The sequence below is a fragment of the Diadema setosum genome, chromosome 21, assembly GCF_964275005.1.
Source record: "Diadema setosum chromosome 21, eeDiaSeto1, whole genome shotgun sequence".
NCBI lineage: Eukaryota > Metazoa > Echinodermata > Echinoidea > Diadematoida > Diadematidae > Diadema > Diadema setosum.
Window position 1 is genome coordinate 25,528,557 of NC_092705.1, and position 23,048 is coordinate 25,551,604.

At 38.4% G+C, this 23,048-nt stretch overlaps 1 protein-coding gene across 1 annotated transcript; it reads left to right on the plus strand.

The window, feature by feature from the left end:
* The first annotated feature begins 2,484 nt into the window (after window positions 1-2,484).
* On the plus strand, window positions 2,485-21,513 carry LOC140244560 (cullin-4A-like). Its single transcript, XM_072324186.1, has 19 exons — window positions 2,485-2,865; window positions 3,831-4,050; window positions 6,776-6,845; window positions 7,398-7,471; window positions 8,315-8,477; window positions 9,362-9,451; window positions 11,306-11,456; window positions 12,815-12,933; window positions 13,321-13,513; window positions 14,505-14,609; window positions 15,328-15,438; window positions 15,941-16,026; window positions 16,431-16,538; window positions 17,078-17,194; window positions 17,923-18,034; window positions 19,060-19,133; window positions 19,462-19,560; window positions 19,952-20,104; window positions 21,007-21,513. The coding sequence occupies exons 1-19, from the start codon at window positions 2,574-2,576 to the stop codon at window positions 21,100-21,102; spliced, it is 2,433 nt and encodes an 810-aa protein (XP_072180287.1). The 5' UTR covers window positions 2,485-2,573; the 3' UTR covers window positions 21,103-21,513.
* The last annotated feature ends 1,535 nt before the right edge of the window (window positions 21,514-23,048 follow it).

A 23,048-nucleotide genomic window follows, 5' to 3' on the forward strand; every position in this document is an offset into this window, starting at 1 on the left:
GCATTTTTTTCAAAAAGCAAAATTTTGTGAAATTCTCTTTATATTTTCCTTATATTGTTGCACGCATGTGACATCATACACTGTAGTAGTCTTCTCATCCAGCAGTGACTGTGCAGATACTTTAAAAATTCATAACTTTTGAACGGAATGTCCGATTTTCCCCAACTTTCACTGATGTGTTCTACTAATATTGCTGCATTCACTCAATCCACATGTATATGAAGGTGGACTTGTCCTTTAAATAATGAATGCCATATCACTACAAATGTACAACAATTTTATCATAATGATATCGTCATAGCACTTGCCTAGCCAAAGACAAACTAGGTTTAGGTCTAAAGTATAAAAACTAGCAGTGCATTGATGTAACATTGCAGCTATTTACTATTTTGTGTGTCTATGTAGCTGGACTAGACCTTTAGAGCTCTACCTGTCTAAACTGATAGAAAATAATTTAATGCAACATTCAACACTCTGAAAATTCATCACAATGGCATATTCATCATTAAAGGACAAGTTCACCTTCATTAACATAAGGATCGAGAGAATGCAGCAATATTAGTAGAACACATCAGTGAAAGTTTGAGGAAAATTGGACAATCGATGCAAAAGTTATGAATTTTTAAAATTTTTGTGTTGGAACTGCTGGATGAGGAGACTACTAAGGCTCGTGATGTCATATGAGTACAACAGTATAAAGAAAATATTAAGAAAATTCAACATATTTTCACTTTTTTCGCATAATAAAAGAGCACTTGACTTGCCTCTTTCTAAAGGCAATGGGAATAATATTACCCATAACATATGTCAGTAACGAGTCAAGGGAATGTGTACTTTTTTCAAAAGATGAAATTTTGTGAAATTCTCTTTATATTTTCCTTATATTGCTGTACGCATGTGACATCATACACTGCAGTAGTCTTCTCATCCAGCGGAGACGGCACAAAAACTTCCAAAAATTCATAACTTTTGAACAGATTGTCCGATTTTCCTCAAACTTTCAATGATGTGTTCTACTAATATTGCTACATTCTCTCAATTCTTATGTTAATGAAGGTGAACTTGTCCTTTAATCATTGCCTTAATTGCTGACATACATGTATCCGGCTAATGCTGTGTGGGTATCAAAATATTGAGTAATGTCTTTAACTCATATTCCTAATGACAAACTTGTTCTACAAACTGTACTTTAAAAATGTGAAACAAAATCAACTTTTATTAGCTGTTGTTGAAACTTAAAGACATATTTATTTTTATGTATATTTTTACAAGATATTGACACAAATGGTTTCATAACTCTGGAATTCACAGGCAAATGAGGTCAAACTAACACTGTGCATTCCTGTCATTTATGAAGCAATATCTGATTAATGAAAATTGAAATTATAATTGATGAACATCCGCTAGCCTAGAAAAGTTCATATGAATATTTTTGTTGAAAAAAGAATGAACATAAATTTGTTTTGGTGTTTTAATTGTCAGAATCTGCTTCACCATATAATGTCATTGTCTTAGTATGTCTTGAGGAGAGTGCATTACCATTGCATTGACAAATGAATGGTCTATGCATTTACACTATGACATACATTATTATACATGTGTCTGATGCGTCAGGTCACTATTGCGTATTGGCAACCGAGATCATGGAGATGCGAGAAGCCTGCTCAAGCTCAGCATACCGAGCCAGGCAGACCCTCTTTTCCTTTTCTACATGGGGTGCTCTTGCTCTCTCTAGTGCCAGAATATTATTTCACTGTGATTCTTTTTCTTTTTCTTTTTTAAAAATAGCTGTTTGCATGTGAATCAATTCACTATATGTCAATTGCCGAATCAGTGCGAATTGGCCATTGTGCCCATTACACACTGTATTCAACCTTGAATAAGCAGCAGCAGCGGCAAAAACAACAACAACAACAATAACAACAATGGGTGAAAAACCGCTTATCTACGTCTTGTGCTTGGTTCTACCTTCTATACAATATAAATAAATCACCAGCATCCATGCATCAACAACATCAACTGAAGCATATCAGCTTACATACATCCCAACGTGTGGGACTACATAAGGAATTTCACAACAATCGGTGGTGCTATTACTACTACTAGTACCGGTGTTTTTCAATAAATAACCATGATAACACAAAATACCAGCATCATCTTCCAAGATCACATTCCCTAAACATATGTTGGCACATATGTTTAATCTCAATAAATATTCCGATATAAGATACAATAATTATACATACAGTTCGGAGAAGGTGAATTTCAATACGAGTTCTCTTGCAAAACAGTGGTATTAACTCTATCCGGTTCAACAACCTTTTTCTTTGAGCTGGTACTAATTTTCTCGCACAGTGTGTCAGTGGTATCGACTGCACAAAGAATGGTGAAGTGAGTTTATTCTCGCACGCGTTTCTGTACGTGACATGCAATCGACATTTGACATGTCTTCCCAGAGTTCCGTACGTGCTGCCATATTGCCAGTGCACAGGTGAAACTTTGTGTTTGCGAAGTGATAACAAGGTCCGAATCTTAAAACTTTCGTCGCAAATTCGACAATATCAAGGTGATGCATGCCTCTCTCAAGCAAAGACAAGATTTCCTCATGCAAGACCACCCTGGAGACGAACACGCGAAAGCGTAGAGCGTCTGATAATAATCACCTTCATTCGAAGCGAGCCAGGGACGATCTGACTACCGGCGAAAACAGACAGACAGACGGCAAAAACATGGGCGAAGCGACGCCCAAAAGACAAAACTTTTCTGCTCTAAACCCGTCAAATAACGGCTTCACAAGCAGGTCTTCTCCCCTTGTTAATAATAAACCGGGTGGTTCCAAAAAGCTTGTGATCAAGAATTTCAAAGGTATGGTTTTCCAACAATTAGTAAAAATGTTGCTATTGAAACTGCTGAGCTGTTTCATAATCAGTGATCAGTGATAATTTCAATCACCCGCATGAGGCTGCTGAGGACAAGGTGCATGCTGCATGCCATGCTTACACACTCCACTCTTGATTTATCTCATGATCGTGTATGAACTTACATGCGGTTCAGCTCAGAGAGACCAAACAAATCATAGTCGAACCGGTTAATTCATTCAAGGCGCAGTAAATCTTGCAGTCGCAGTGTAATAGACTCTACAAACGAATTAAAATGGCACAGCAGTTCTTACTTTCAAAGCGGTAGGGTAGGGGCCTAAAAAAAGTAGGAAGTTCAGTAGACAGAAAAATCTGTTCGTCCGGAGGAGTGTTCTGTCATTTTTTGACTTTATCGGCTCTCCTCCATGAAGCCAGACACAGCCTCTGCAGAACACATCCCCGACGACCAGATATGATCTTTCGGTCAAGAAATTAATGCAGTTTGATTCCTTGATTCATATTTGTAAGGAACTTTATCAGTTCACTCAATCGATCACGGTGAGGACTTTTTAGAAGAGTGACGTCAAGCAGCAGCTTTTTATGGATTATGACTCGCAGTAAACGGGGGCGGGGCGGATCCAGGAAATCCATAGAGGGGGTCTAGAGGGGGGCGCCTTTACAAAATTAAAGGGGGCATACACATCCCCCATTTTTTCTTTTTATTTCTTTTGTTTAAAAGAAAAAATAAAGGCGATGCACGCCCGATGCACCCCCTCTTGGCTTCGCCACTGGTAAATAATCACAGTATTTACTATTGATATTCTGTTATTGGCAATAATATTGCAGGTTTTAACTTTGAAATTTAGGGTCATGAAAATATTGATAGAGATAATCTACCATTGGTGTATTTTCTTCAGATTTTTTTTTTAATTGTGATGCACTACTTTTAATCTTTCTCTGTGTGTTTTGCAGTCAAGCCAGAGCTCCCAGCCAACTACCAGCAGCAGACATGGGAGAGATTAAAGGAAGCCGTCCAAGCCATCCACAAAAGCCGCCCAATCAAGTACAGCCAGGAGGAGCTCTACCAGGCCGTGGAGAACATGTGCTCGCACAAGATGTCTGCCTCCCTCTACGACCAGCTCAAAGAGGTCTGCGAGCGGCATGTAGAATCGCAAACTGGACAGTTCTCAAGATATCCTTGTCATACTATCGTAGTAGGTCGCTCTGAAGGCCGCAGTCTTATATGTTTCGATGTAGCTTCGTATCACTGTTTCAGAGGCACTGCTGGATTGAAGAGAGATGTTCAGTGACTTCCCACTTGATTTTGTGCGTAAGACGGGGTTTTTGTTTTGTTTTGTTTGTTTGTTTGTGTGTTTGTTTGTTTTTATGTGTAATGTGCAGACTGTAAGACCCTCCCCAAGTCATTAATGTATACCTCTTATAAGTCTCAGCATTCACATGCTGTCTTGTGGACTAGAGTAAAATATCCCGTTTGCGGCAGTTTAAGCATTGTTAAGGGTTTTTCCAACTTGTAAACAAATCAGGCAAATTATTTTCAACCATTTCATATATCATAGGCAAGATTATTCATTAACGCAATTGTTTTCATGAAAGAAATTTACCATTGACCAACGCAGTTTTCATGATTTACGAGGGCAAAACCCGGCACAATTTTCGCCGATAAGGGCGATATGCGACGTAGTATTTCTGCTTGCGGCACGATGTACAATCCCTACGCAATACGCGCGTGCTCCGCGATCTTTAGCTGAACGCCTTTACATGTCTCGCGAACATTGCGTAAGCGCCAATTCCCATTGCGAAAGTACGTGAAAATAGCGTGCGCACTTGCATTGGCCGCAAACAAGATCGCAATTCTGGCGGTGTTGTTGATGTCTTTCTCGTGTTTTTCTCATTTTTTTCGGTGGTAACATCCCACTTTCCAAAAAAAATGGCGGCCCACATCGGCTCGCGAAAATTCTATTTTACGTGAGGATATGTTTTCAAAATCCATGAACATCAAGAAAACGACAAAAAATCCAGTTTCTTGGACCATTGTTTCTTAACTGTTATGTTAAGAAGTACCGAAAATTTCATTTTGGATGCGATATGTTGTCATTTAGGTGAGAAAATTTCACTTTCGTCAGAGATTGTGCCCATTTTATTGGTTGGTTTTTGTTGATTGCTAGTGTGTTAGTATATGTGTGGTGTGCATGTAACAGTGCAATGCTGTGTTTAGCTGTATATTACCGTGTATGTTGTACCTGCCGCGAACGGCTGCACGGCCGCTTACTGACGCAGTTACTCTACTTTGTGTAGACAGCCAGGGTGGTCCATGAGGGGTTTGAGCATATCACTGCAACATATGCTCAAATTCTTATGCAACATCCTCAAAAGCCAGCAACATGCTATCTATATACAACATCCTCAACAATTGACAACATGCTCAAAATGAGATGTATTCAAACATACTTGATGTGAAAAACATGTGCAAAACTTGAGAAATATCAAACTGCTTAGAAAATTTGCGCACAAAACATGAGACAAAAAAAATCAAACACAAGCAGCACAATGAGGAATAAGTTGCAAAATATTGTGCGCTACACCGTAGGTGCTCATGATTTGCATTCTATGCACGTACAACTTCCGCAGTATTGTCACATTCAGAGAGGTGCTCTTTCAACATGCTCAACTTTCAAGTTGGGGACCACCCTGAGACCATTATATAGACCTTATGGAAGTAAAAAGTTGAGTGAAACTGACTTGATGAACACCGTCTGACTTTGATTGTCAAAGACTGGTGCATGTGTGTGTGCTGACATTTGAGAGTTGTTTTTCAAATAAATGGAAGTGCAACCTTGGCAGAAGTGATTTTTGCCTGGGCATTAGCTGCTGTTTATGATGGGCCATTATCTTTTGACTGACACCAGGAATGGTGGTACAGTGAACTTGATATTCTTGTTGCAGCTGTTGAGATGATGGAAAAGGGATAACTGACCTGATCTTTAGCATTTCTAGATGACAAGCTTATAACCAATGTACTTGAGCTATAGTTTTTTTTTTTTTTTTGTGTTTTGGTGTTTGTAGAGCAGTGGTGTCTAATTCCAGCCTCAAAGGAGGAGTACAGTTTTACAAGCACAACAGTGAAAAATTGATCAAACTATCAATTAACAGTAAAAAAAAAAAAAAAAAAAAAATGAAATCTTACAGATTTGCTAATGCTTGCAAAATATTTCTTGGACAGTTGATTGAATAAGCAATTGAGTGAAGTGATGATGTCATCAACTCCCAATTTTTTTTTAAATAATTTTATACAACAAGAAAAAGATTATGAAATTTCAATTCTTCTACCATGAAAGTGTAAGATATGATGTAATTCCTGGCTGAATAACTTCAAAATGATAATCAGTCTGATGTATCATGCTTGAGACTGGGGCATTACTGCATTTGGAGGAAAAAAAAACCTTGAAATTTTAAGATTTTTGTTGTTGTTTTTATATACAGGCATGATATTTTGTAGATTTAAATCTGATTTCATTTTTTTTCTCAAATCTATACACATTTTGCTTTTTTTTCATTTATCAAAATCACCTGAAAATTGTTGATTTCTGATTTTGTCAACAAACCTCAATATTGCCCCTGGTATAGCAGTTGTCACTCTGTTAGAGGGAGGTAAGAACAAGTAGTGTATGGATAGGGCTTGTCATTCATGTGTGTAGAATTATATCCACATGCAATTTCTTTATAATGATGTTGCAAAATTCCGTTTCAAGGGATATCATTGAAGTAATTTGAAATGTGAAAGCAACTGTGGGGTAGAAACTGTTTCCGTGGACAACAAAGAGATTGCAATAAGTTGCAGCAGTTCTGCCTTTTTCAAGTTGATGATCAACAGTGTTGTAACCTTGACTTCCCTGCACTGAAATGACGGACAGTCTGTCTTATCTGAAACAGCTGGACAGATGTTGGCAAGATCACTGTAGACAAATGGTAAGCAACTGTAACAGGACAACTTCTAGCAGAAGAGAGGGAGCAAGAACTGACAAGAGAGAGAGGGGGGGGGGGGGAAGAGGAGACAACTTTTTCATGTATCAATTTTTCATTCAGTTGGAAATGATTGACAAACTTAAGAAATGATGAATATCTTAATCAAGGCTCATTTACAATATAAATATTTAATGTTCTACCTTTGTGTAGAATTTTGTTACATTATTATTAATGGTGTTGATATGGCGGGTAAGATAAAGGTATAATTACAAGTTAAAGTTTAAAAGAAGAAGTTGAATTAAAAGATGTGTTCATTCCATGCAAAGAAAACATGTGGCAGTGATTTCAGATAATCATGAGTATTTGAGGTGTCTTATTGGACCAAAGATGTAAAAGTGACGTTCACTAGATTTAAAATTCCTCAAATGAGACATGCTGCTTCATTTTAGATTTTTATTTTCAAATTCTTATATTTTCGCGTATTGTGTTTTGTGAATCCTGTGGATCATCTAATCATCTATTTTTATTTGCTCACTCTCCTCTCTCTGTTAACAGATTATGATTAGGAGTATATTCTTGTTTCTGGATAGGACGTACGTACTCCAGAATTCATTAGTTTCTTCACTTTGGTAAGTATGGTGTTGGCAAAAATAAATAAGTAGCGTTCTTATGTGGAAAAAATGAATTTGAGTAAGTCATTTGTTTGCTATGACTGCCAGCCAATTTGAGGTTCAATTTTATAAATAGGCTGAGAGATGAGTTGTTTTTACATAGTTTGATTTTAATGCTACCACAGGGATTACACCTCAAAGCGCTTTGTATCCAGTGGAAAAGGCGCCGTATAAACGTTAGATTATCAACAATTATGATTATGATAGATAGAAATGCTAATGGCGTAGAATATGAACTTTGTCAGAAATTAATCACATGCATTTAGTGTTTGAAGAGCATTCACTTTAATTTGATTTCAAATGTCTTGCATAATTTACATTAGTATACAGATGTATGTGAGTGATAATGTGAATACATGGTATTTGCATCTTGTATTTGAAAATACTGTAAAACATGATATATTTGCGGCATGAAAATTTTGCGAATTGGAGCCGATGGACTTTCTCATAGCATGAAATTTTCGTGACTTGCCACTGGCATCCAAAGCATACTGTGTAGGCAAGAACTTTCACGTGCATTTCAATTTCGCGAATGTTGCTGCTCGCGAAATTCGTGAAATTAAAATGCACGCGAACATTCCTCGCTTTACAGTGAATATACAGATGTCTCATCCCATTTGTGCAGCACTTGGCATTGTTGTTAGCCCATTTCGATGTCCAATTCTCACATGTTGACAGACTATGTAATAGACACATGGGACACTCTGAAGAATTCTAAATCATAATGATTTTAAGCATTCTTACACAATTCATTATTACTGGTTCCCCCTCCCCTTTTCCCCCATTCTTTGTCTCCTGCAGGGACATGGGTCTCGACCTGTTTCGCTCGCACATCATCAGCAATAGGGTTGTCCAGAACCGAACGGTAGCGGGCTTGCTGACCCTCATCGAGATGGAGAGAACGGGAGACTTTGTGGAGCACAGTCTGCTGAAGAGTTTGCTGCGGATGCTGTCTGACCTGCAGGTAGGAGAGAAAAAGATGAAAAGATGAAAAGACGTTGCTAAGTTCAACCCTGAGCGAAAAATTTTCCTGTGGCGTCTGTTGCAGTTTTGCCATGTTGTGTGTGTGTTGATGGAAAAAGGGAGTTTACTAATGTATTCAAATTATGAAAAAAAAAAAAATCCATGTGAACATTGTAAAAGAACTCTTCTATTCATCAGAATACATTTTGAAACATGAGATCCAGTTTCGCTTGCTTTGGCTGTTGATATGTTTGGCAAGAAAGTAAGCTTTCTTGTTTTTTGTGTTAAGCCACTGTATATGGCATGTATTTAGCGAGTCTTTATTTTTTTTTGTGAAATGGGACTACCCAACAATTTTGCAAGTGGTTAAATTCAGGATATTTGAGTGCAGTTATGAAAGGAGCAATGTGTGTGTGCATGCTGCATTCACGTCGGGATCAGAACTAATATGTTTGTGTGTTTTGAAATTGGCGAATAGCACTCACCTCAGGATATTTTACGACATTCAGGAAAATAAAAACCCTGCAAAATATATGGTTTGAACCATATACTAACGGTATGCATGGAATCTGAATATGTGAATATATGAATCTGAATAAGTGTTCAGGACCTCTTCACAACCTGATTATGATATTTATTCTACGCAGTCTGCACATCCTTGAAGTCTTAAATGTGCTTTTCAAATTTGTGGAGCATTACAGGAAGATCATCAAAGCAGTAGTTTTCCAACTAGGTTAGTTCCATTGAATATTCAGGTTAGTTTTCCTCAGACGATATAGCTTGATACAAAGTGTTTCATGCCTGAAAGAGAATATTGCCTTTGTAAAATTAGTGTGAAAATTGGTGTGATGTCACAGCCATTCTTTTGATTGTTTGTGATGTCAGATCTACGAGGAGGCATTTGAGAAGAAGTTCCTGGATGCAACAAAGAGTCTGTATGCGGCTGAAGGACAGAGACTAGTCCACGAAAGAGAGGTGAGTACGGTACACGTACATTGAGCAGCAGAGCGCCAGTTAGTCTTGATACTAGACCAACTGTACAGCCAGTACAAGAGTGGTTCTATGTAATATGTGTGTGTGTGTGATAAAGCTGTTATGTGTGTGAAGGATGTTTGTTCAAAGTGTTTCTCAATTAAGCTTAGGGAATGATCAGTTTGCTAGCTCTTGTAAAGAATGAACAATCATACTTCCTTATTTGATAATTTTGTATATTTTGAGGGTTTTAGGGGAAGAGGAAATGAAAAATATCATATTCTGCATTGTGTTTTCATTAGTGTTATATTATTTCTATGGGACTTTATATCCAGCAAATCTAAGATCTTCAATTTGGTTTGGATAGGCAGCATAGTGATATCAATACACCTGTAGGCACATTTGTGCATGTAAAAATATGTGTGTTTGTGTGTGTGTGTGTGTGTGTGTGTTTATTTCTGACATACATTGGAACATAAGTTTGGGATTTGTGTGTTTGCTTGTTTGTGTGTGTGTGTGTGTGTGTGTGTGTGTGTGTGCACACATATGTGTGTGTTTTACATCTGTGTATGTCTGTTACCCTGAAAGGTAACATTCAAGTGGAGTAAGCCATCATGTGAATGTATAGAAACAAAAAAGTTATATGAGATAAATTATACATTACAAGGATGTGTCCTTTCTCGTGGTCAAGACTTGCTATTTTGTGTCTGGTGGTTGCAAGTTGGAAAACAGAAAGGAAAGGAAATGAAAGACTATGCACAATAAACTGTACATATTCCCGTTGTACAGTGTATGTCATGGTCTCTCGTACATTGTGTAACCATTGTACCTGTAGATATTATGGTCTGAAGTGATTCTGTGCGCTGCAGCATGTCAAGGCCACATCACACTGTATGATTACAGTACACTTGGTTGCTACCTATTCCTTTGGTTGTGGTGTAAAAGAAGGTCTTATCCGATTGGTCAACACTGCCCCTTGTGCCCAGATGTGCTCGCTGATGCAAAAGCACTTGTGCATTGTGTGAAGGAGACCCGGGAGTGAAACTAATTTCCAGGCTACTGATTTCAAGTTTAGTGAAGGAGTGTAGGTGTTGCTGGCTGTCCCATGTCTATTGAGTTTCCTACGTTGGTGTACCATCATTTCTTGGGGGGGGGGGGTGTTCTTTTTGTAGGCTTTCTCAAATCAACACATACTCGGCCTAGGCAGTCTATGATGTTATTTTATGGGGGCATTTCATGAAGCTTTTTGTCAGATTTTTTTTTCCCGGAAACTGTTATAAGCTACTGAAATCCTTGCATGTGATTGGCTGACAGCAAATTTGTCCGCAAAATTTATGTGCATGTCAGGCAAAACACTTCATGAAATGCCCCCCATATCTTGTGATGATGAATGAAAGATAATTAGCTTCTTTCTTGTTTTTGGATTCATTCTTTTTATGTGCCTGTAGATTGGTTTTCAGTTCTTGTTTTGGCTGTAATAAAGCAGATAGAATAAGAAGTAATGTGACAGTAAACTCCATGTGTGACTGCCTAGTTCAAAACCCATTAAAATGTTGCAGATTAGGATTTTCTGTGACGGACCAAAATATGTCATTAGGGTTGACCGGCTCAAATTTTTTAAAATTTTTCTTCCCTGGGAGAGTGATTTTTTTTCTTTTTTCTACCTGCTGTCAAAATTTTGCGGTTTTAAACAGAACCAAAAGCGAGATAGATCATGTTAGAAGTAGAAAAATGAAAATTCACTTTGGCCTACTTTGTGTGGGTTTTTTTAGCTGGACAGTCACATTTTGATACCATACGAAAGAATTTGGTGTGGTTGCCATGGTAACTCTTCCTATTCTCTCAATCCTCCATCAGGTTCCTGAGTACCTTGTGCACGTTGACAAGCGGCTGGAGGAGGAGTCACAGAGGATCTTGCACTACCTAGACCATACCACCCGCAAGTCACTCATAGCATGTGTTGAGAAGCAGCTACTGGAAGTCCACATTGGCACTATACTACAGAAAGGTAAACGCCAGTGTATTCCATACTTTTATCGTGTGATGAAACTTGAGTAATCATCATTTTCTGAATCTTTCTCCTTCAGTTCAGTGAAGCCTGGTTCTTTGGTTTGTTTGTTTGTTTGTATGTATATATGTATGTTTGTTTGTTTGTTTTGAAGCAGTAATTTTTGTTGATTTGTGGAGGAAGAAATCAGATTTTGAATACTGCAAAAGTTGATTTTTTCGCACTTTGCCAAGTATGAAGTAAGATGAATTTCGCATGTTTTTAATTCTGTGGAATCAAGGCATTTATAGTAGTACAATAACAAGCAAAAATATTTGCGTGCTTTTTTTGTGCCAGTTTCTGGTCATATGAAATTTGCGAACATTTCCACTTTTACAGTAGATGTGAGAATAATGGGAATTTAGAGGCAGAAAGGTGTTAAATCATTGGTTTTTGTCTTATTGATATTCATCTTGGTCAGAATATAAAACAGGTAATACTGACCTCTAAGTCATGATAATCATCATGGATCACAGCATGGAAGAAATGTTGAAAATATGTGAGGAAAGTGGAACTAGCTCCTATCATATCCTCAAGAGTATTATGTTAGTTTACAGAGCACTTTGATGAGGCAGTCAAATTCAGAAAAAATTCTGAAAAATCTGTAGATTCTTAATCTGCTAAAACATTTTATGACTGCTTTATTTTCAGTCCAGACTAGAATCCTTTCTCGTGGTCAAGACTTTCTAGCTGTTTGTCCGTGCTAGAAAGTTGGAAAACAGAAAGGAGATTGAATCAGAGTGAACGCTATTATGCCTTCTTTGCTTCTACCTAAGAGAGAAGGCTCGTTATCACTCTTACATGCCTATATCAGGCAATAGGAGCTCATTCTAAACTCTGTTGAATTTGCCAAGATTTGCTTCGTGTTGCTCCTTCCAGACTCAGTTTTCAGTCAGGATCAGAGTGATATTTTCTCATGTTGTCAAATTCGCGAAAAGCAATCGACACAAAAAATTAATGGAAGATAAAAATCTTGCAAAATATATGCCATATTCAGTAGTGAGTATTGTAAAATGAGGTATGTTTGCATGAATTCAAATTTTGCAAATTTCACGAGAGCCATGATTCACAAAATTAAAATGCATGTGAAAGGTCTTGTTTACACTATATGCATTGAATACCAGTGGCAGTTCGTTGAAATTTCATGCCACAAAAAAGGACGTCATCTCCAATTCGCAAAAAGAGTCATGCCGTGAATATATCTTGCCTTACAGTATTATTTTCTGTGGGCAAGTTTGCAAGCAGGCATGTTGGTTGGCAGTACCCCGCATTCTGTTGATTGGCTCAACCTATTTTTCTCTCTTTCCTATCAATGCTAGGCCTGGACAGTCTACTGGACGCCAACCGTGTGGACGACCTCTCCCTCCTGTTCAAACTCCTGCAGAGAACCAAGAACGGACTCTCAGAACTCTGTCAGTACTTCAGCGCTTACATCAAGGTGAGATGGTACCCCCACCCCCCTTGAGTCTCATGCATCACAGCTGTCTGCAGCATTAGGCCCCTTTGGAAAGATACTCCTATTCCTGTGCATAGAGTCTCGCACAGTTAGTCATATGACTATAGGACTTCTTACCGTAATGTGAAGTGTACATCTAAACTTCTGTTTTTGCTGTCTTAAACCACAGCAAAGATTACCCATCAGCATAGATGGTTCCTTCTTGTGTTTTGTGATGCACTTTATTTTCTCACATCCTCCCGTCTGACACACCAGCATTCATCATGATAATATACAGGAAAGATGATCCATCAAAATTGATAGCTTCCTTCATGTGTTCTGTAGTGCATTTCATCTTCTCACTATCTTCCCTGTCTTGTCCGCATACAGAAAACGGGCACCACCATTGTGATCGACTCGGAGAAGGACAAGACGATGGTACAGGAGCTCCTGGATTTCAAGGACAAGCTCGACAACATCCTGGAGACGTGCTTCGGCAAGAAGCAGAAGTTCTCCATCGCCCTCAAGGACGCCTTCGAGAACTTCATCAACAAGCGTCTCAACAAGCCTGCAGAGCTTGTTGGTGAGTAGGGTTCTTTCATTTCCCAGGGGATGGGTGGCTACACTGCAAGATTAGACAATGACCTTTTCATTAGTGGCAGCTTATTTTACTATCCATGGCATGATAAAGCTAGTTATGGCTGAGTGGTATCAAACCAAAGTAATGTGATTTTGAAAAGAATGTCACATTGTCAATTGTTGCAGAGAATCTCTCGTACTATGGAAATAGAACCCAGTGTGTGTGGTTTTGAAATCATGCTATGTAGCAGATATATCAGATTGCGTTTTAATTCACCAAGATTTACAACAAATATATCACTGTGCATCATGATTGTTGTCATCACAAATGGATTCAAAGGTATGCACTCATTCTTTCCCACTTTCATGCGTTAAACTCATCCAGGGACATGTCAAGTTTGCATTTCATGTTCAAACATAATTGTGTACTTCATCTGCCATGGCAAACCACAAGTGTTGCTACTCTTAGTAGTTTTTAAAATGCAGTGAGCTTGGCCGGTGGTTTTAATGTGCAGTACAATTGCAGATGTACAGCAGGAGAATCCTTAGTTGTTTTTTTCACTTCCTGCATCCATGCTAACACTCCTGCAATATTCTGGCACTCTTCTGGCACACTTCCTACAAAAGTTTGGATATTCCCGATCAATTGATGTTTGAATGGAATTGTGTGTGCATGCCCATCTTTGTGAGTTCAGTCCAGAGTGTCTGATATATACTGTAAACATCAGGTATTTCGCGAGATTATTTTTTTCCAAAATTTTGCGAGTCGGATGCTATTGGCAAATTTAACAACACACGAAATTATAAACTCTAGTCTCAATATGAATCGGATGTGTTTTGGGGTACATTCCTCAATTCATTACTGTACTCTATTACTGCGAATTTAACAACTCGCAAAATGTTTGAAAGTCCTGATTCTCAAAAAATGAGACTTGTTAAATGTATGGTGTATACTGTAATTACCTCATTTTGTATTGGCCTTTCTTTTATTCCAGCCAAGTACGTTGACAACAAGCTAAGGGCAGGAAACAAGGAGGCTACGGAGGAGGAGTTAGAAAGGCTGCTGGACAAAATCATGGTTTTATTCAGATTCATTCATGGTGAGTTCCAGTAGTAAACATACAGTGAAGTTGCTGGGGCAGATATGGACCATAATGCCCCCATTTAGTTTGGCAAAGAAAAGGGATTTCCAGATAAGCTGAGGAGATAATATGATCCTCATGATAATATGATCCTCATGACCACAATATTGACCACCAATATTGTGGTCAATATTGATACATATTTGCATAGCATTCAATGGCTTGAGCATATTGAGATGAAACTGCAAACATTTGTGGATTATCTATCTATGCTAGTTATAACAAAAACTTACTTTTGCATGAATTGAAGCAACATATTTGTTGAGTTTGGTTTGGTATTATTTCTGTATCATATTTTCATCAAGTAACAAATAAAATGCAAAGTATGCTAACAAAGTAAGAGGTGGAATTGTCGATTACGTAACTTTATTAACCACAGTCAAAATTGCCCCAAATAGGACACCATATAAGAAAGTGGCAGTATTGTATTCTATAATAAACATTGATTATAATCTTAGCTTTTAATGAAGACTTGACACTGTATACTTTGAAAGAGAACGTAAAACAGTACAAAATGTATTTAAAAAACGTCAACAAAAAGAATGCAGAGCAGCTTATACAAATCATATGACACCAGCATTTTTCCAAGGTTCACTTTCAGTTTTGCGTCTGAGAATATTGAGGAAAGAGTTTACCAAGTCTAGCGATATTCATGCTTTCCATGTATCACCAACAGGCAAGGACGTGTTTGAGGCTTTCTACAAGAAGGACCTGGCGAAGAGATTGCTGGTCGGAAAGAGCGCGTCCGTCGACGCCGAGAAGTCGATGCTGTCCAAGCTCAAGCAAGGTAGGAAAGTCACGCGACTTATAAGGTCATATGATGTACACTGTATAAGTGAGTTCATAATTACCTCATGTGTGCATTTGTACAAAAGACCTTTGTTTCTTTTCAGTTGGGTATGTAACTCATTTTCAAAAGCAGCAATGCATAAGCCTGCCCAATATAACAATTTATGGAATTCATGTTCAAATAAGAACGAACGTATGTCTCCTTGGTGACCAGAATGGTTTGTCAATTAGCACATACGGAAGCATCCATTTCACTGTTTTGCATTGAATGCATTAACAACGACAGCTTTTAAAGAGTGTACATGTGAATGAGATGCAGTTTGCAACACAGATGCAGTTTGCAACACCTCATTTTCATTTTTTTTTTTCAATGCAAAAGATCTGCTTCTCTGCCTCTCCTCATTAGTCAGTGGATATGCTTGTGTTTATAGTATTCAACAAGAACAAACAATGCAGGAATGTGAACGGGGCTTCGTTTTTTTGCATTGTCTCAAACACAGAGTGTGGTGGTGCCTTCACATCCAAACTGGAGGGGATGTTCAAAGACATGGAACTATCCAAGGACATCATGGTAGCATTCAAGCAGGTGAGTCCCAGTTCCATTTCTTGTTATTAGCACTGAAATGGAGGAACAACAAGAAATATATACAAAAGTATATAAAGAATAATTTCCATCTCTTCTTGCCCAATTTGAATGTGATGTTGGTCCTTTCCATTTTGATGTGGATTGTCATTAATGTAATCTTTGGACTCCATACGGCTGATTTATTTTAAGTTAGGAAATGTGTTTACTCACCATTTTCAACATTCAGAATCAATTGGCTCCCTCTTGATTTACCAAGACTGGCACATGTAAAATCAAAACTGAAATTATCAATATAATTTGAGAACATGTTTGGATGAATTCACTTGATGAGAACATATATGTATTCTTCCGGGTCATGTCAGAATTGACTCATTTTTTTCCCACAATCTTGCACCTTTTTTCAGCATGTACAACATCAGAACAACGCCGGCCCGATGGACCTGACAGTGAACATTCTAACCATGGGGTACTGGCCCACCTACACTCCAGTTGAAATTCATCTACCGCCCGATGTAAGTAGGGCTTGTGGAGCAAGTCTTGACATTTGACCCAAAGAAAACATATTGCCCCACTTTAATGACAATTTATGTACTGCTATCATTTCTGCTAAACGGGGCAGTGGGTATGCCACTGACACTTTGTGACTGTTTGTGACTGTTTGTGACTGCAGTGTTGGTGCCAAGTCTGTGAGTATATAATATGCATATCTGTATCAATGCAAACAATATTTTATATTGCAAGTCTTCACTGCTCTTTGATGGCACGTCTATTACCATTTTGTCGTGTTTACATCTATTCAGTGGGACCATTCTCCATTTATATTGCAGCAAGCACCAGTACCAGTGAAATCACTGTTTCTGTTGTTATATTTTCCTCTATCATGAACAGAGAATTTAAGGGGTTTCACTGATGATTTGATTTTAAAAGAAAAAGGACAGCATTGGAAGCATGGCATTGTAACAAAACTGTGTTACATTGTTCCCCTACATGATAGAAATTCTTGGCGTGTCATTACTGAGACTTACATGACTTCTCTCTTACTTCCCCGCAGATGGTGAACCTTCAGGAGCAGTTCAAGCGATTCTATCTCAGCAAGCACAGCGGGAGGAAGTTACAATGGCAGCCTAGTCTAGGACACTGCCTGGTCAAGGCTCAGTTTAAGGAAGAGGTGAGTACCCCAGATGAAGACCACTCCCCCACCCTAACCTCATCAACTTTCTTTCTTTTCTTTTTTCTTATAAGCATAGATGATTATGAAAAGAGTAAGTGTTTTCTCATATAACTCCTTACTTTCATGTTTTGGTGGTACGTATCTCAAAAGAGCACTCGAATCTATTTCTTTTCTTTGAATGCCAGTAAACATCTTTTCAATTCATATGTGTGTCTCCCCCTGCCTGCCCCAAAATAAAATCCTCGTCCTATTTTTCCACACATAAATAATAAAAGACAATGATGGCTGTTTCTTTTTGTGTGCCCTTCCATCATGGAGTCAAGTATCTTACAAGTGCACCCAAAACTAGGTTGTTGGGGTTTGTTGTTGTTTTTTTTTGTGTGTGTGTGTGTCCATTTCCTTAGACATCTGTTCAATCCAAACACCTGCCTTCTCACTCCACCCCCAACCTCTTTCCCATGTGATATATGAGTAAACAAACATACAGAGCAACAACAACAACAACAAAAAACCCAAAAATAATAAAGCACAACTAGATCCTTGAGGTAATTTTTTCAGAGATATCCATATTTTGTGTGTGTGTTTGTGTCTGTGTGTGTGTTGCTTTGTGTGCGTGTTTGAGATAAGTTTCACTGTGGATTGATAATTCTTCTTAAAGTGTACTGTATGTCCTTTAGTGTGATGGACGTTGACTGTCTGAATTTGTCACTCCTTGCCCATCCCAGGGGTCATCGGTCAAGGAGCTCCAAGTCTCCCTCTACCAGACCCTTGTCCTCCTCATGTTCAACGAGGGCGACGTCTTCTCGCTGGAGGAAATCGCTCAGGCCACAAATATTGGTGAGTGAACTTTGACCCGGAAGTGGCATCAACTTCCTCTTTCAATTCAGGATTGGGTATTGAATGTGTGTTGTGATCCATAATTAAATGTTGATTAGTCCAGTGAAATAATGACTGAGAGCTTTCTATTTTTCAAAAAAGAAAAAAAAAAAATCTGTGTAATACAAAGATGAGTTGCGTGCAGTTTATTAATGTGAAATGTTAGGACCTTTTTTGCTCTCTATGAACAATTACGCTTGCTTGGTTGATAGTTAAATAAGTTGAGAGTTGCCTAAGATATCTGCATGGAATTTTTTGCCTTTCTTGTGGTCAAGACTTGCTGTGCTCTCCCAGTGTCAGTAAGTTGGAAAACGGAAAGGAAATTAAAAGACCTAGTCGTCTTTGCAAGCACAGCACACTCTTGCCAAAGCCTGTGTGAGGTGGCTCTGACAGTGAATCTGTACTTACAAACAATGTAGCACTTGAACGGTGATGATTAGTCTAATACTTGTGATTCTATAAACTGAGACTTGGTGAAGGCAATGTTGATGATAATGATGATGATGAGGATGATGAGGATGAGGATGATGATGATGATGGTGGTGATGATGGTGATGGTGATGGTGATGGTGATGATGATGGTGATGGTAATGATGGTGATGATGGAAGGTGATGATAATGATGATGATGATGATGATGATGATAAGAGTTGCATTGTGCAACAGTGGGTAGGCATATTTCTCGCACCATATTTCAGTATGATACGTACATTACACTGAATTTTGAAATATGGCAGACAGAGATTTCAGTTAAGCGTGTCACGCTTAATGTATTTGAAAAATGATAACTTGTACAAGTTCTTGTTACAAAGTGTAGTATTACAAATGTGTGAGACAGAGTGTATAGGCTTTTGAGAGAATAGACATGGCATTTCAACTATCTTCATTTGTCATGGAAAGTCAAAGAGAGAGAGAGAGAGAGAGAGAGATACTGGACTGCAGAGATGGTGTCTCTACTTTGTGGTCTGTCTTATTCTTGTCTTGCAGAGGACAGTGAACTGAAGAGGACACTTCAGTCATTAGCATGTGGGAAAGCCAGGGTAGTGCACAAAGATCCAAAGGTAATCTTTTTCTTAGTTTTTTCTGTAATGATAATGATTTACACTGTTGTTGTTGTGGTTTCCATCATTGTTACTGCTACTATTTCTTCCATTACCATTTATTATTTATGTCTTTCTTTTTCTTTTATTTTGAAAGAAATGTGGTAGGTATTCATGTCTAGTAGAAGTTATTGGGATGTGAGAAGTGAAATGTTGCTTCAAAATGTACTTTTTAACTCTCTGTCTTGTATGTCGAGAATGCTCTTTGCTGCTTGCAAAATGAATATACACATACATATTGTTTTCAATCATCATTTTGTGTGACTGCTATTTTTTTTCTGTCCTGCAGGGTCGTGACATCAATGAGGGTGACAAGTTTTCCTTCGCCAAGGACTTCAAGCATAAACTGTTCCGCATCAAAATCAACCAGGTCCAGATGAAAGAGACGGTAAGTGAGGGGAGACGCCTCAGAGTCTGCTCATGTGATGGCTCATAGTTAAATGTCATGGAAAGCTACATAGAAACTTTAGCAGGTATCATGGTGCAGGAGAATCTTGTTATGATGAGGACCTAACAGTTTACTATCATTTTCAAATTTAAGGATGTCAACATAAAGATTCTTTATGTTGAATGAGTACTTTCAATCACTACAGACATTTAGCTAGAGTTAGCCAGGCTTAAGGTGTAAGATTAAGTAAGTGTGACAAGGAAGCTGCCAATATGCAACTAATAGGTGACTATGGGCCTGTCTAATGACAGCAGTACTTCAATGTGAGCATGATAGATGTGTGCGTGAATGCCATGCGTTATATTTATTGTCCTATTGTATCATTGGCCAGGTGGAGGAGCAAGCCAACACACAGGAGAGGGTCTTCCAGGACCGTCAGTACCAGATCGACGCCGCCATCGTCCGCATCATGAAGATGCGCAAGACACTCAGCCACAACCTGCTCGTCTCCGAGCTCTACAATCAGATCCGTTTCCCTGTCAAGGTAGGTTTTACCAGCGGTTGCTTTTCCGCAGTTGGTCTTTGATCTATCCCACCCTTTGATTTATTGCAATGCACTCCCTTTTATAACAAACACGGTCATAACGAAATTCCAGTTACAACAAAATAAAAATTCAGGCTGCAACATTACGGGCTGTTTTTTTTTAAATCATTATTATTATTGCTTATTTCTTCTAATATAGTAAAATTTTGATAGAAGGAAAGAAAACTGCCAGTCCCGAGGATTTTGTTATAATGGGAGTCCACTGTATAGAGCCAAATACTTTTGTGTGAGCAAAACTTTCGCAATTTTCACAAGGAACCAAGATTCGTGAAAGTAAAATGCATGCAAAAGTTTTTGTCAATACAGTGCATTGAATGCCAGTCGCCAATTGGCGAACGTTTTATGCTGCAATAAAAGCTGTTGGCTCCTCTCCGCAAAAGACTCATGGCGCAAATGTTTCTGGGTTTACAGGATATTTTTATCCCCATTGGCCCGAATTCTCAAAGCTGGAATAACTATTCCGAGGAATAGTTATTCTGGGGAATAAGTTATTCCACCTTTGATAATAGATTCCGGGGAATGAATCGCATCATTGTACGTCACGATTGCCTGATTTGCATAAGAGGCGTAATAAATCGGCGGAATAAGCGGTGTAATAAAGTTATTCCACCTTTGAGAATTCGGGCCATTCAGTTTATTGTTTATATGTAGTTTGTGTTTCATGCTCATTTTGTTTTCACTTCATTTATTTTATACCTTAACTGTAAATTTAGCTCATTACCTATGCAGAGGAATGATCATTGCATTATTGAATGTCTTGTTGTAATTAGTGTAACTTATCTCCTTGTATAACCCTTCTCTCTTCCCCCCCCCCCCCTTACCTCCAATAAACTCGTCGACAGCCTTCAGATCTCAAGAAGAGGATAGAGAGTCTCATTGATCGGGATTACATGGAGCGAGACAAGGACAACCCGAACCAGTACCACTATGTCGCGTGAGCCTCACTGCGGCTCGGACGTGGGACGATGTTAAGGACATCTTTCTGTAAATGGAAGAGGATTTCATAAAACAGACAAACAAGGAACAGTGCGTATGGTTTGCAGAGGGTTTCTGCGAATGTTTGCTACCATGTGGAAAGGAGAGAACGACCGGGGATGTCAGGCGGGGACAGTGGATGTCGAAAATCTCTCGTGCGTAAACCTGCTCGCTTGTTTTGCTGGCGCCTTGCGCCAAGGAAGTTAAAATTTAAGATAAAATCACTGCATAGTCCGACCGCTCCGTCGAACGATGACGTCCAGCCGTCAGTGTAGGATCGATGGTTGGTATTTGTATCTGCACCACCGACCATCTCCCCTGCAGCTACCTGGAAAAGGGGCCCTACAACATGTGCTGTTATTTTTTTTCTTTCCTTTATTTTTTGTTGCAGAATTCTGACTGATCCTATCAGTATCGTGTTTGTCTTTATTTTTTTTGTATGCCTCACTTCATTTGGGTTTGTTCTACTAGTATGAAGCTCAACTGCGTATGATAAAAGAAACAGGAACATATTAATCACGGTAAACATACAAGTATAGGCATTCTCTTTTCTATGGCAACCTACAGAGAGGCAGTAATAGTGGATGGAAGCATGAGGGAGATATGTGTATAGCTATCCCCCTTATATGCGTATATCTCCTTACGACTAGTTGACGATGTTTACCTGTTGTCCTCATGCATACTGGTCCTATTCCGACTCATTTCCAAGCACGTGGAAAAAGTTTGCAGATTGCGATATTAGGTTGATATACATAGCGGTGGATATGTGAAAAATGTGTACCACACGATTCATCAGTTGCATTTTTGATCACTGGAAATTTCTACATCTCCTGGAACTTGTTGCACAAAGACTTAGGTTCAGTTTCAACTCCCAAAATCAAACGTCGAGTCCTCTGCCTTTAACATAACTTTGAGTTGATTTGCAAATCTGTTGCATTGACGAGTTAGGTTTTGCATCAATCCTAATTTATGATTGATATTGATATCAGGCAGAGATGTTATGATGATCTAAAAGGTGGCTCAAAGTTGCTCTTTTCTGTCCAGGTGAACATGTCCATTTTCATTGTTGCAAGAAGGGCATATGTTACCACCCTCAAAGTGGTTGCATATTACAAAGTGTGTTATAACAAGGTGATTTTTGCAGGTCTCAACTCTTTATATTTCTTTGGTACCCTGATGTAGTAAGAAGCCTGATATAGCAAGGTAGTTGTCATGGTTTTTAGGTCCTCGTTACGATGATGTATCACTTTAACCAATCCAAGATGGGAGCCAACCAATTCCTGAGAGGGTCAGTATACAAAAATAATCCAAAATATTTGTTTAGGAAACAATTTTTTTTAATTCTATTTGATATAACTGCAATGACACTGAGCCCCTTTCTCCTTAAAACACTGGCTGTAGTTCTCACCTTACAGGTACTCATTTCATATATTATCATTGTTATAACTACTTTGATTATTATAATGATTGGTATCATTATATACTGTTATCAATATTTGCACCTGCGGAACCTACCTTAGTTCTACCTGATTCTGTGGCAACCATCCACAGTTGAATCTTGGGCTTTTATCATGAATCATATTTAATAGTACAAGCAACTCCAGTTGTAACAAAGTCCATGAGGTTGACAGTTTCCTTTCATCACAGTCAACCTTGCTTATGTCAAATAATCACCTGAGTTGAAGGTCTTTTTAAGTCCTCTTTTCTTTATATTCTATTGATTTAAATCCCTCAGAAGTCACATTTTCTTTTAGTCAAAGATATTTCTTCAGTCCAAATAGATTCAACTTATGTAGGGTTTACTGTATATCAAAATTTAGTCATAACAGAAGGGAATTTAATGCCACAGACTTTAGTGAGTGTAAGTTTTGGACCTGGAATTTTTCTTTGTTGTAAGGATAGTTTGCTA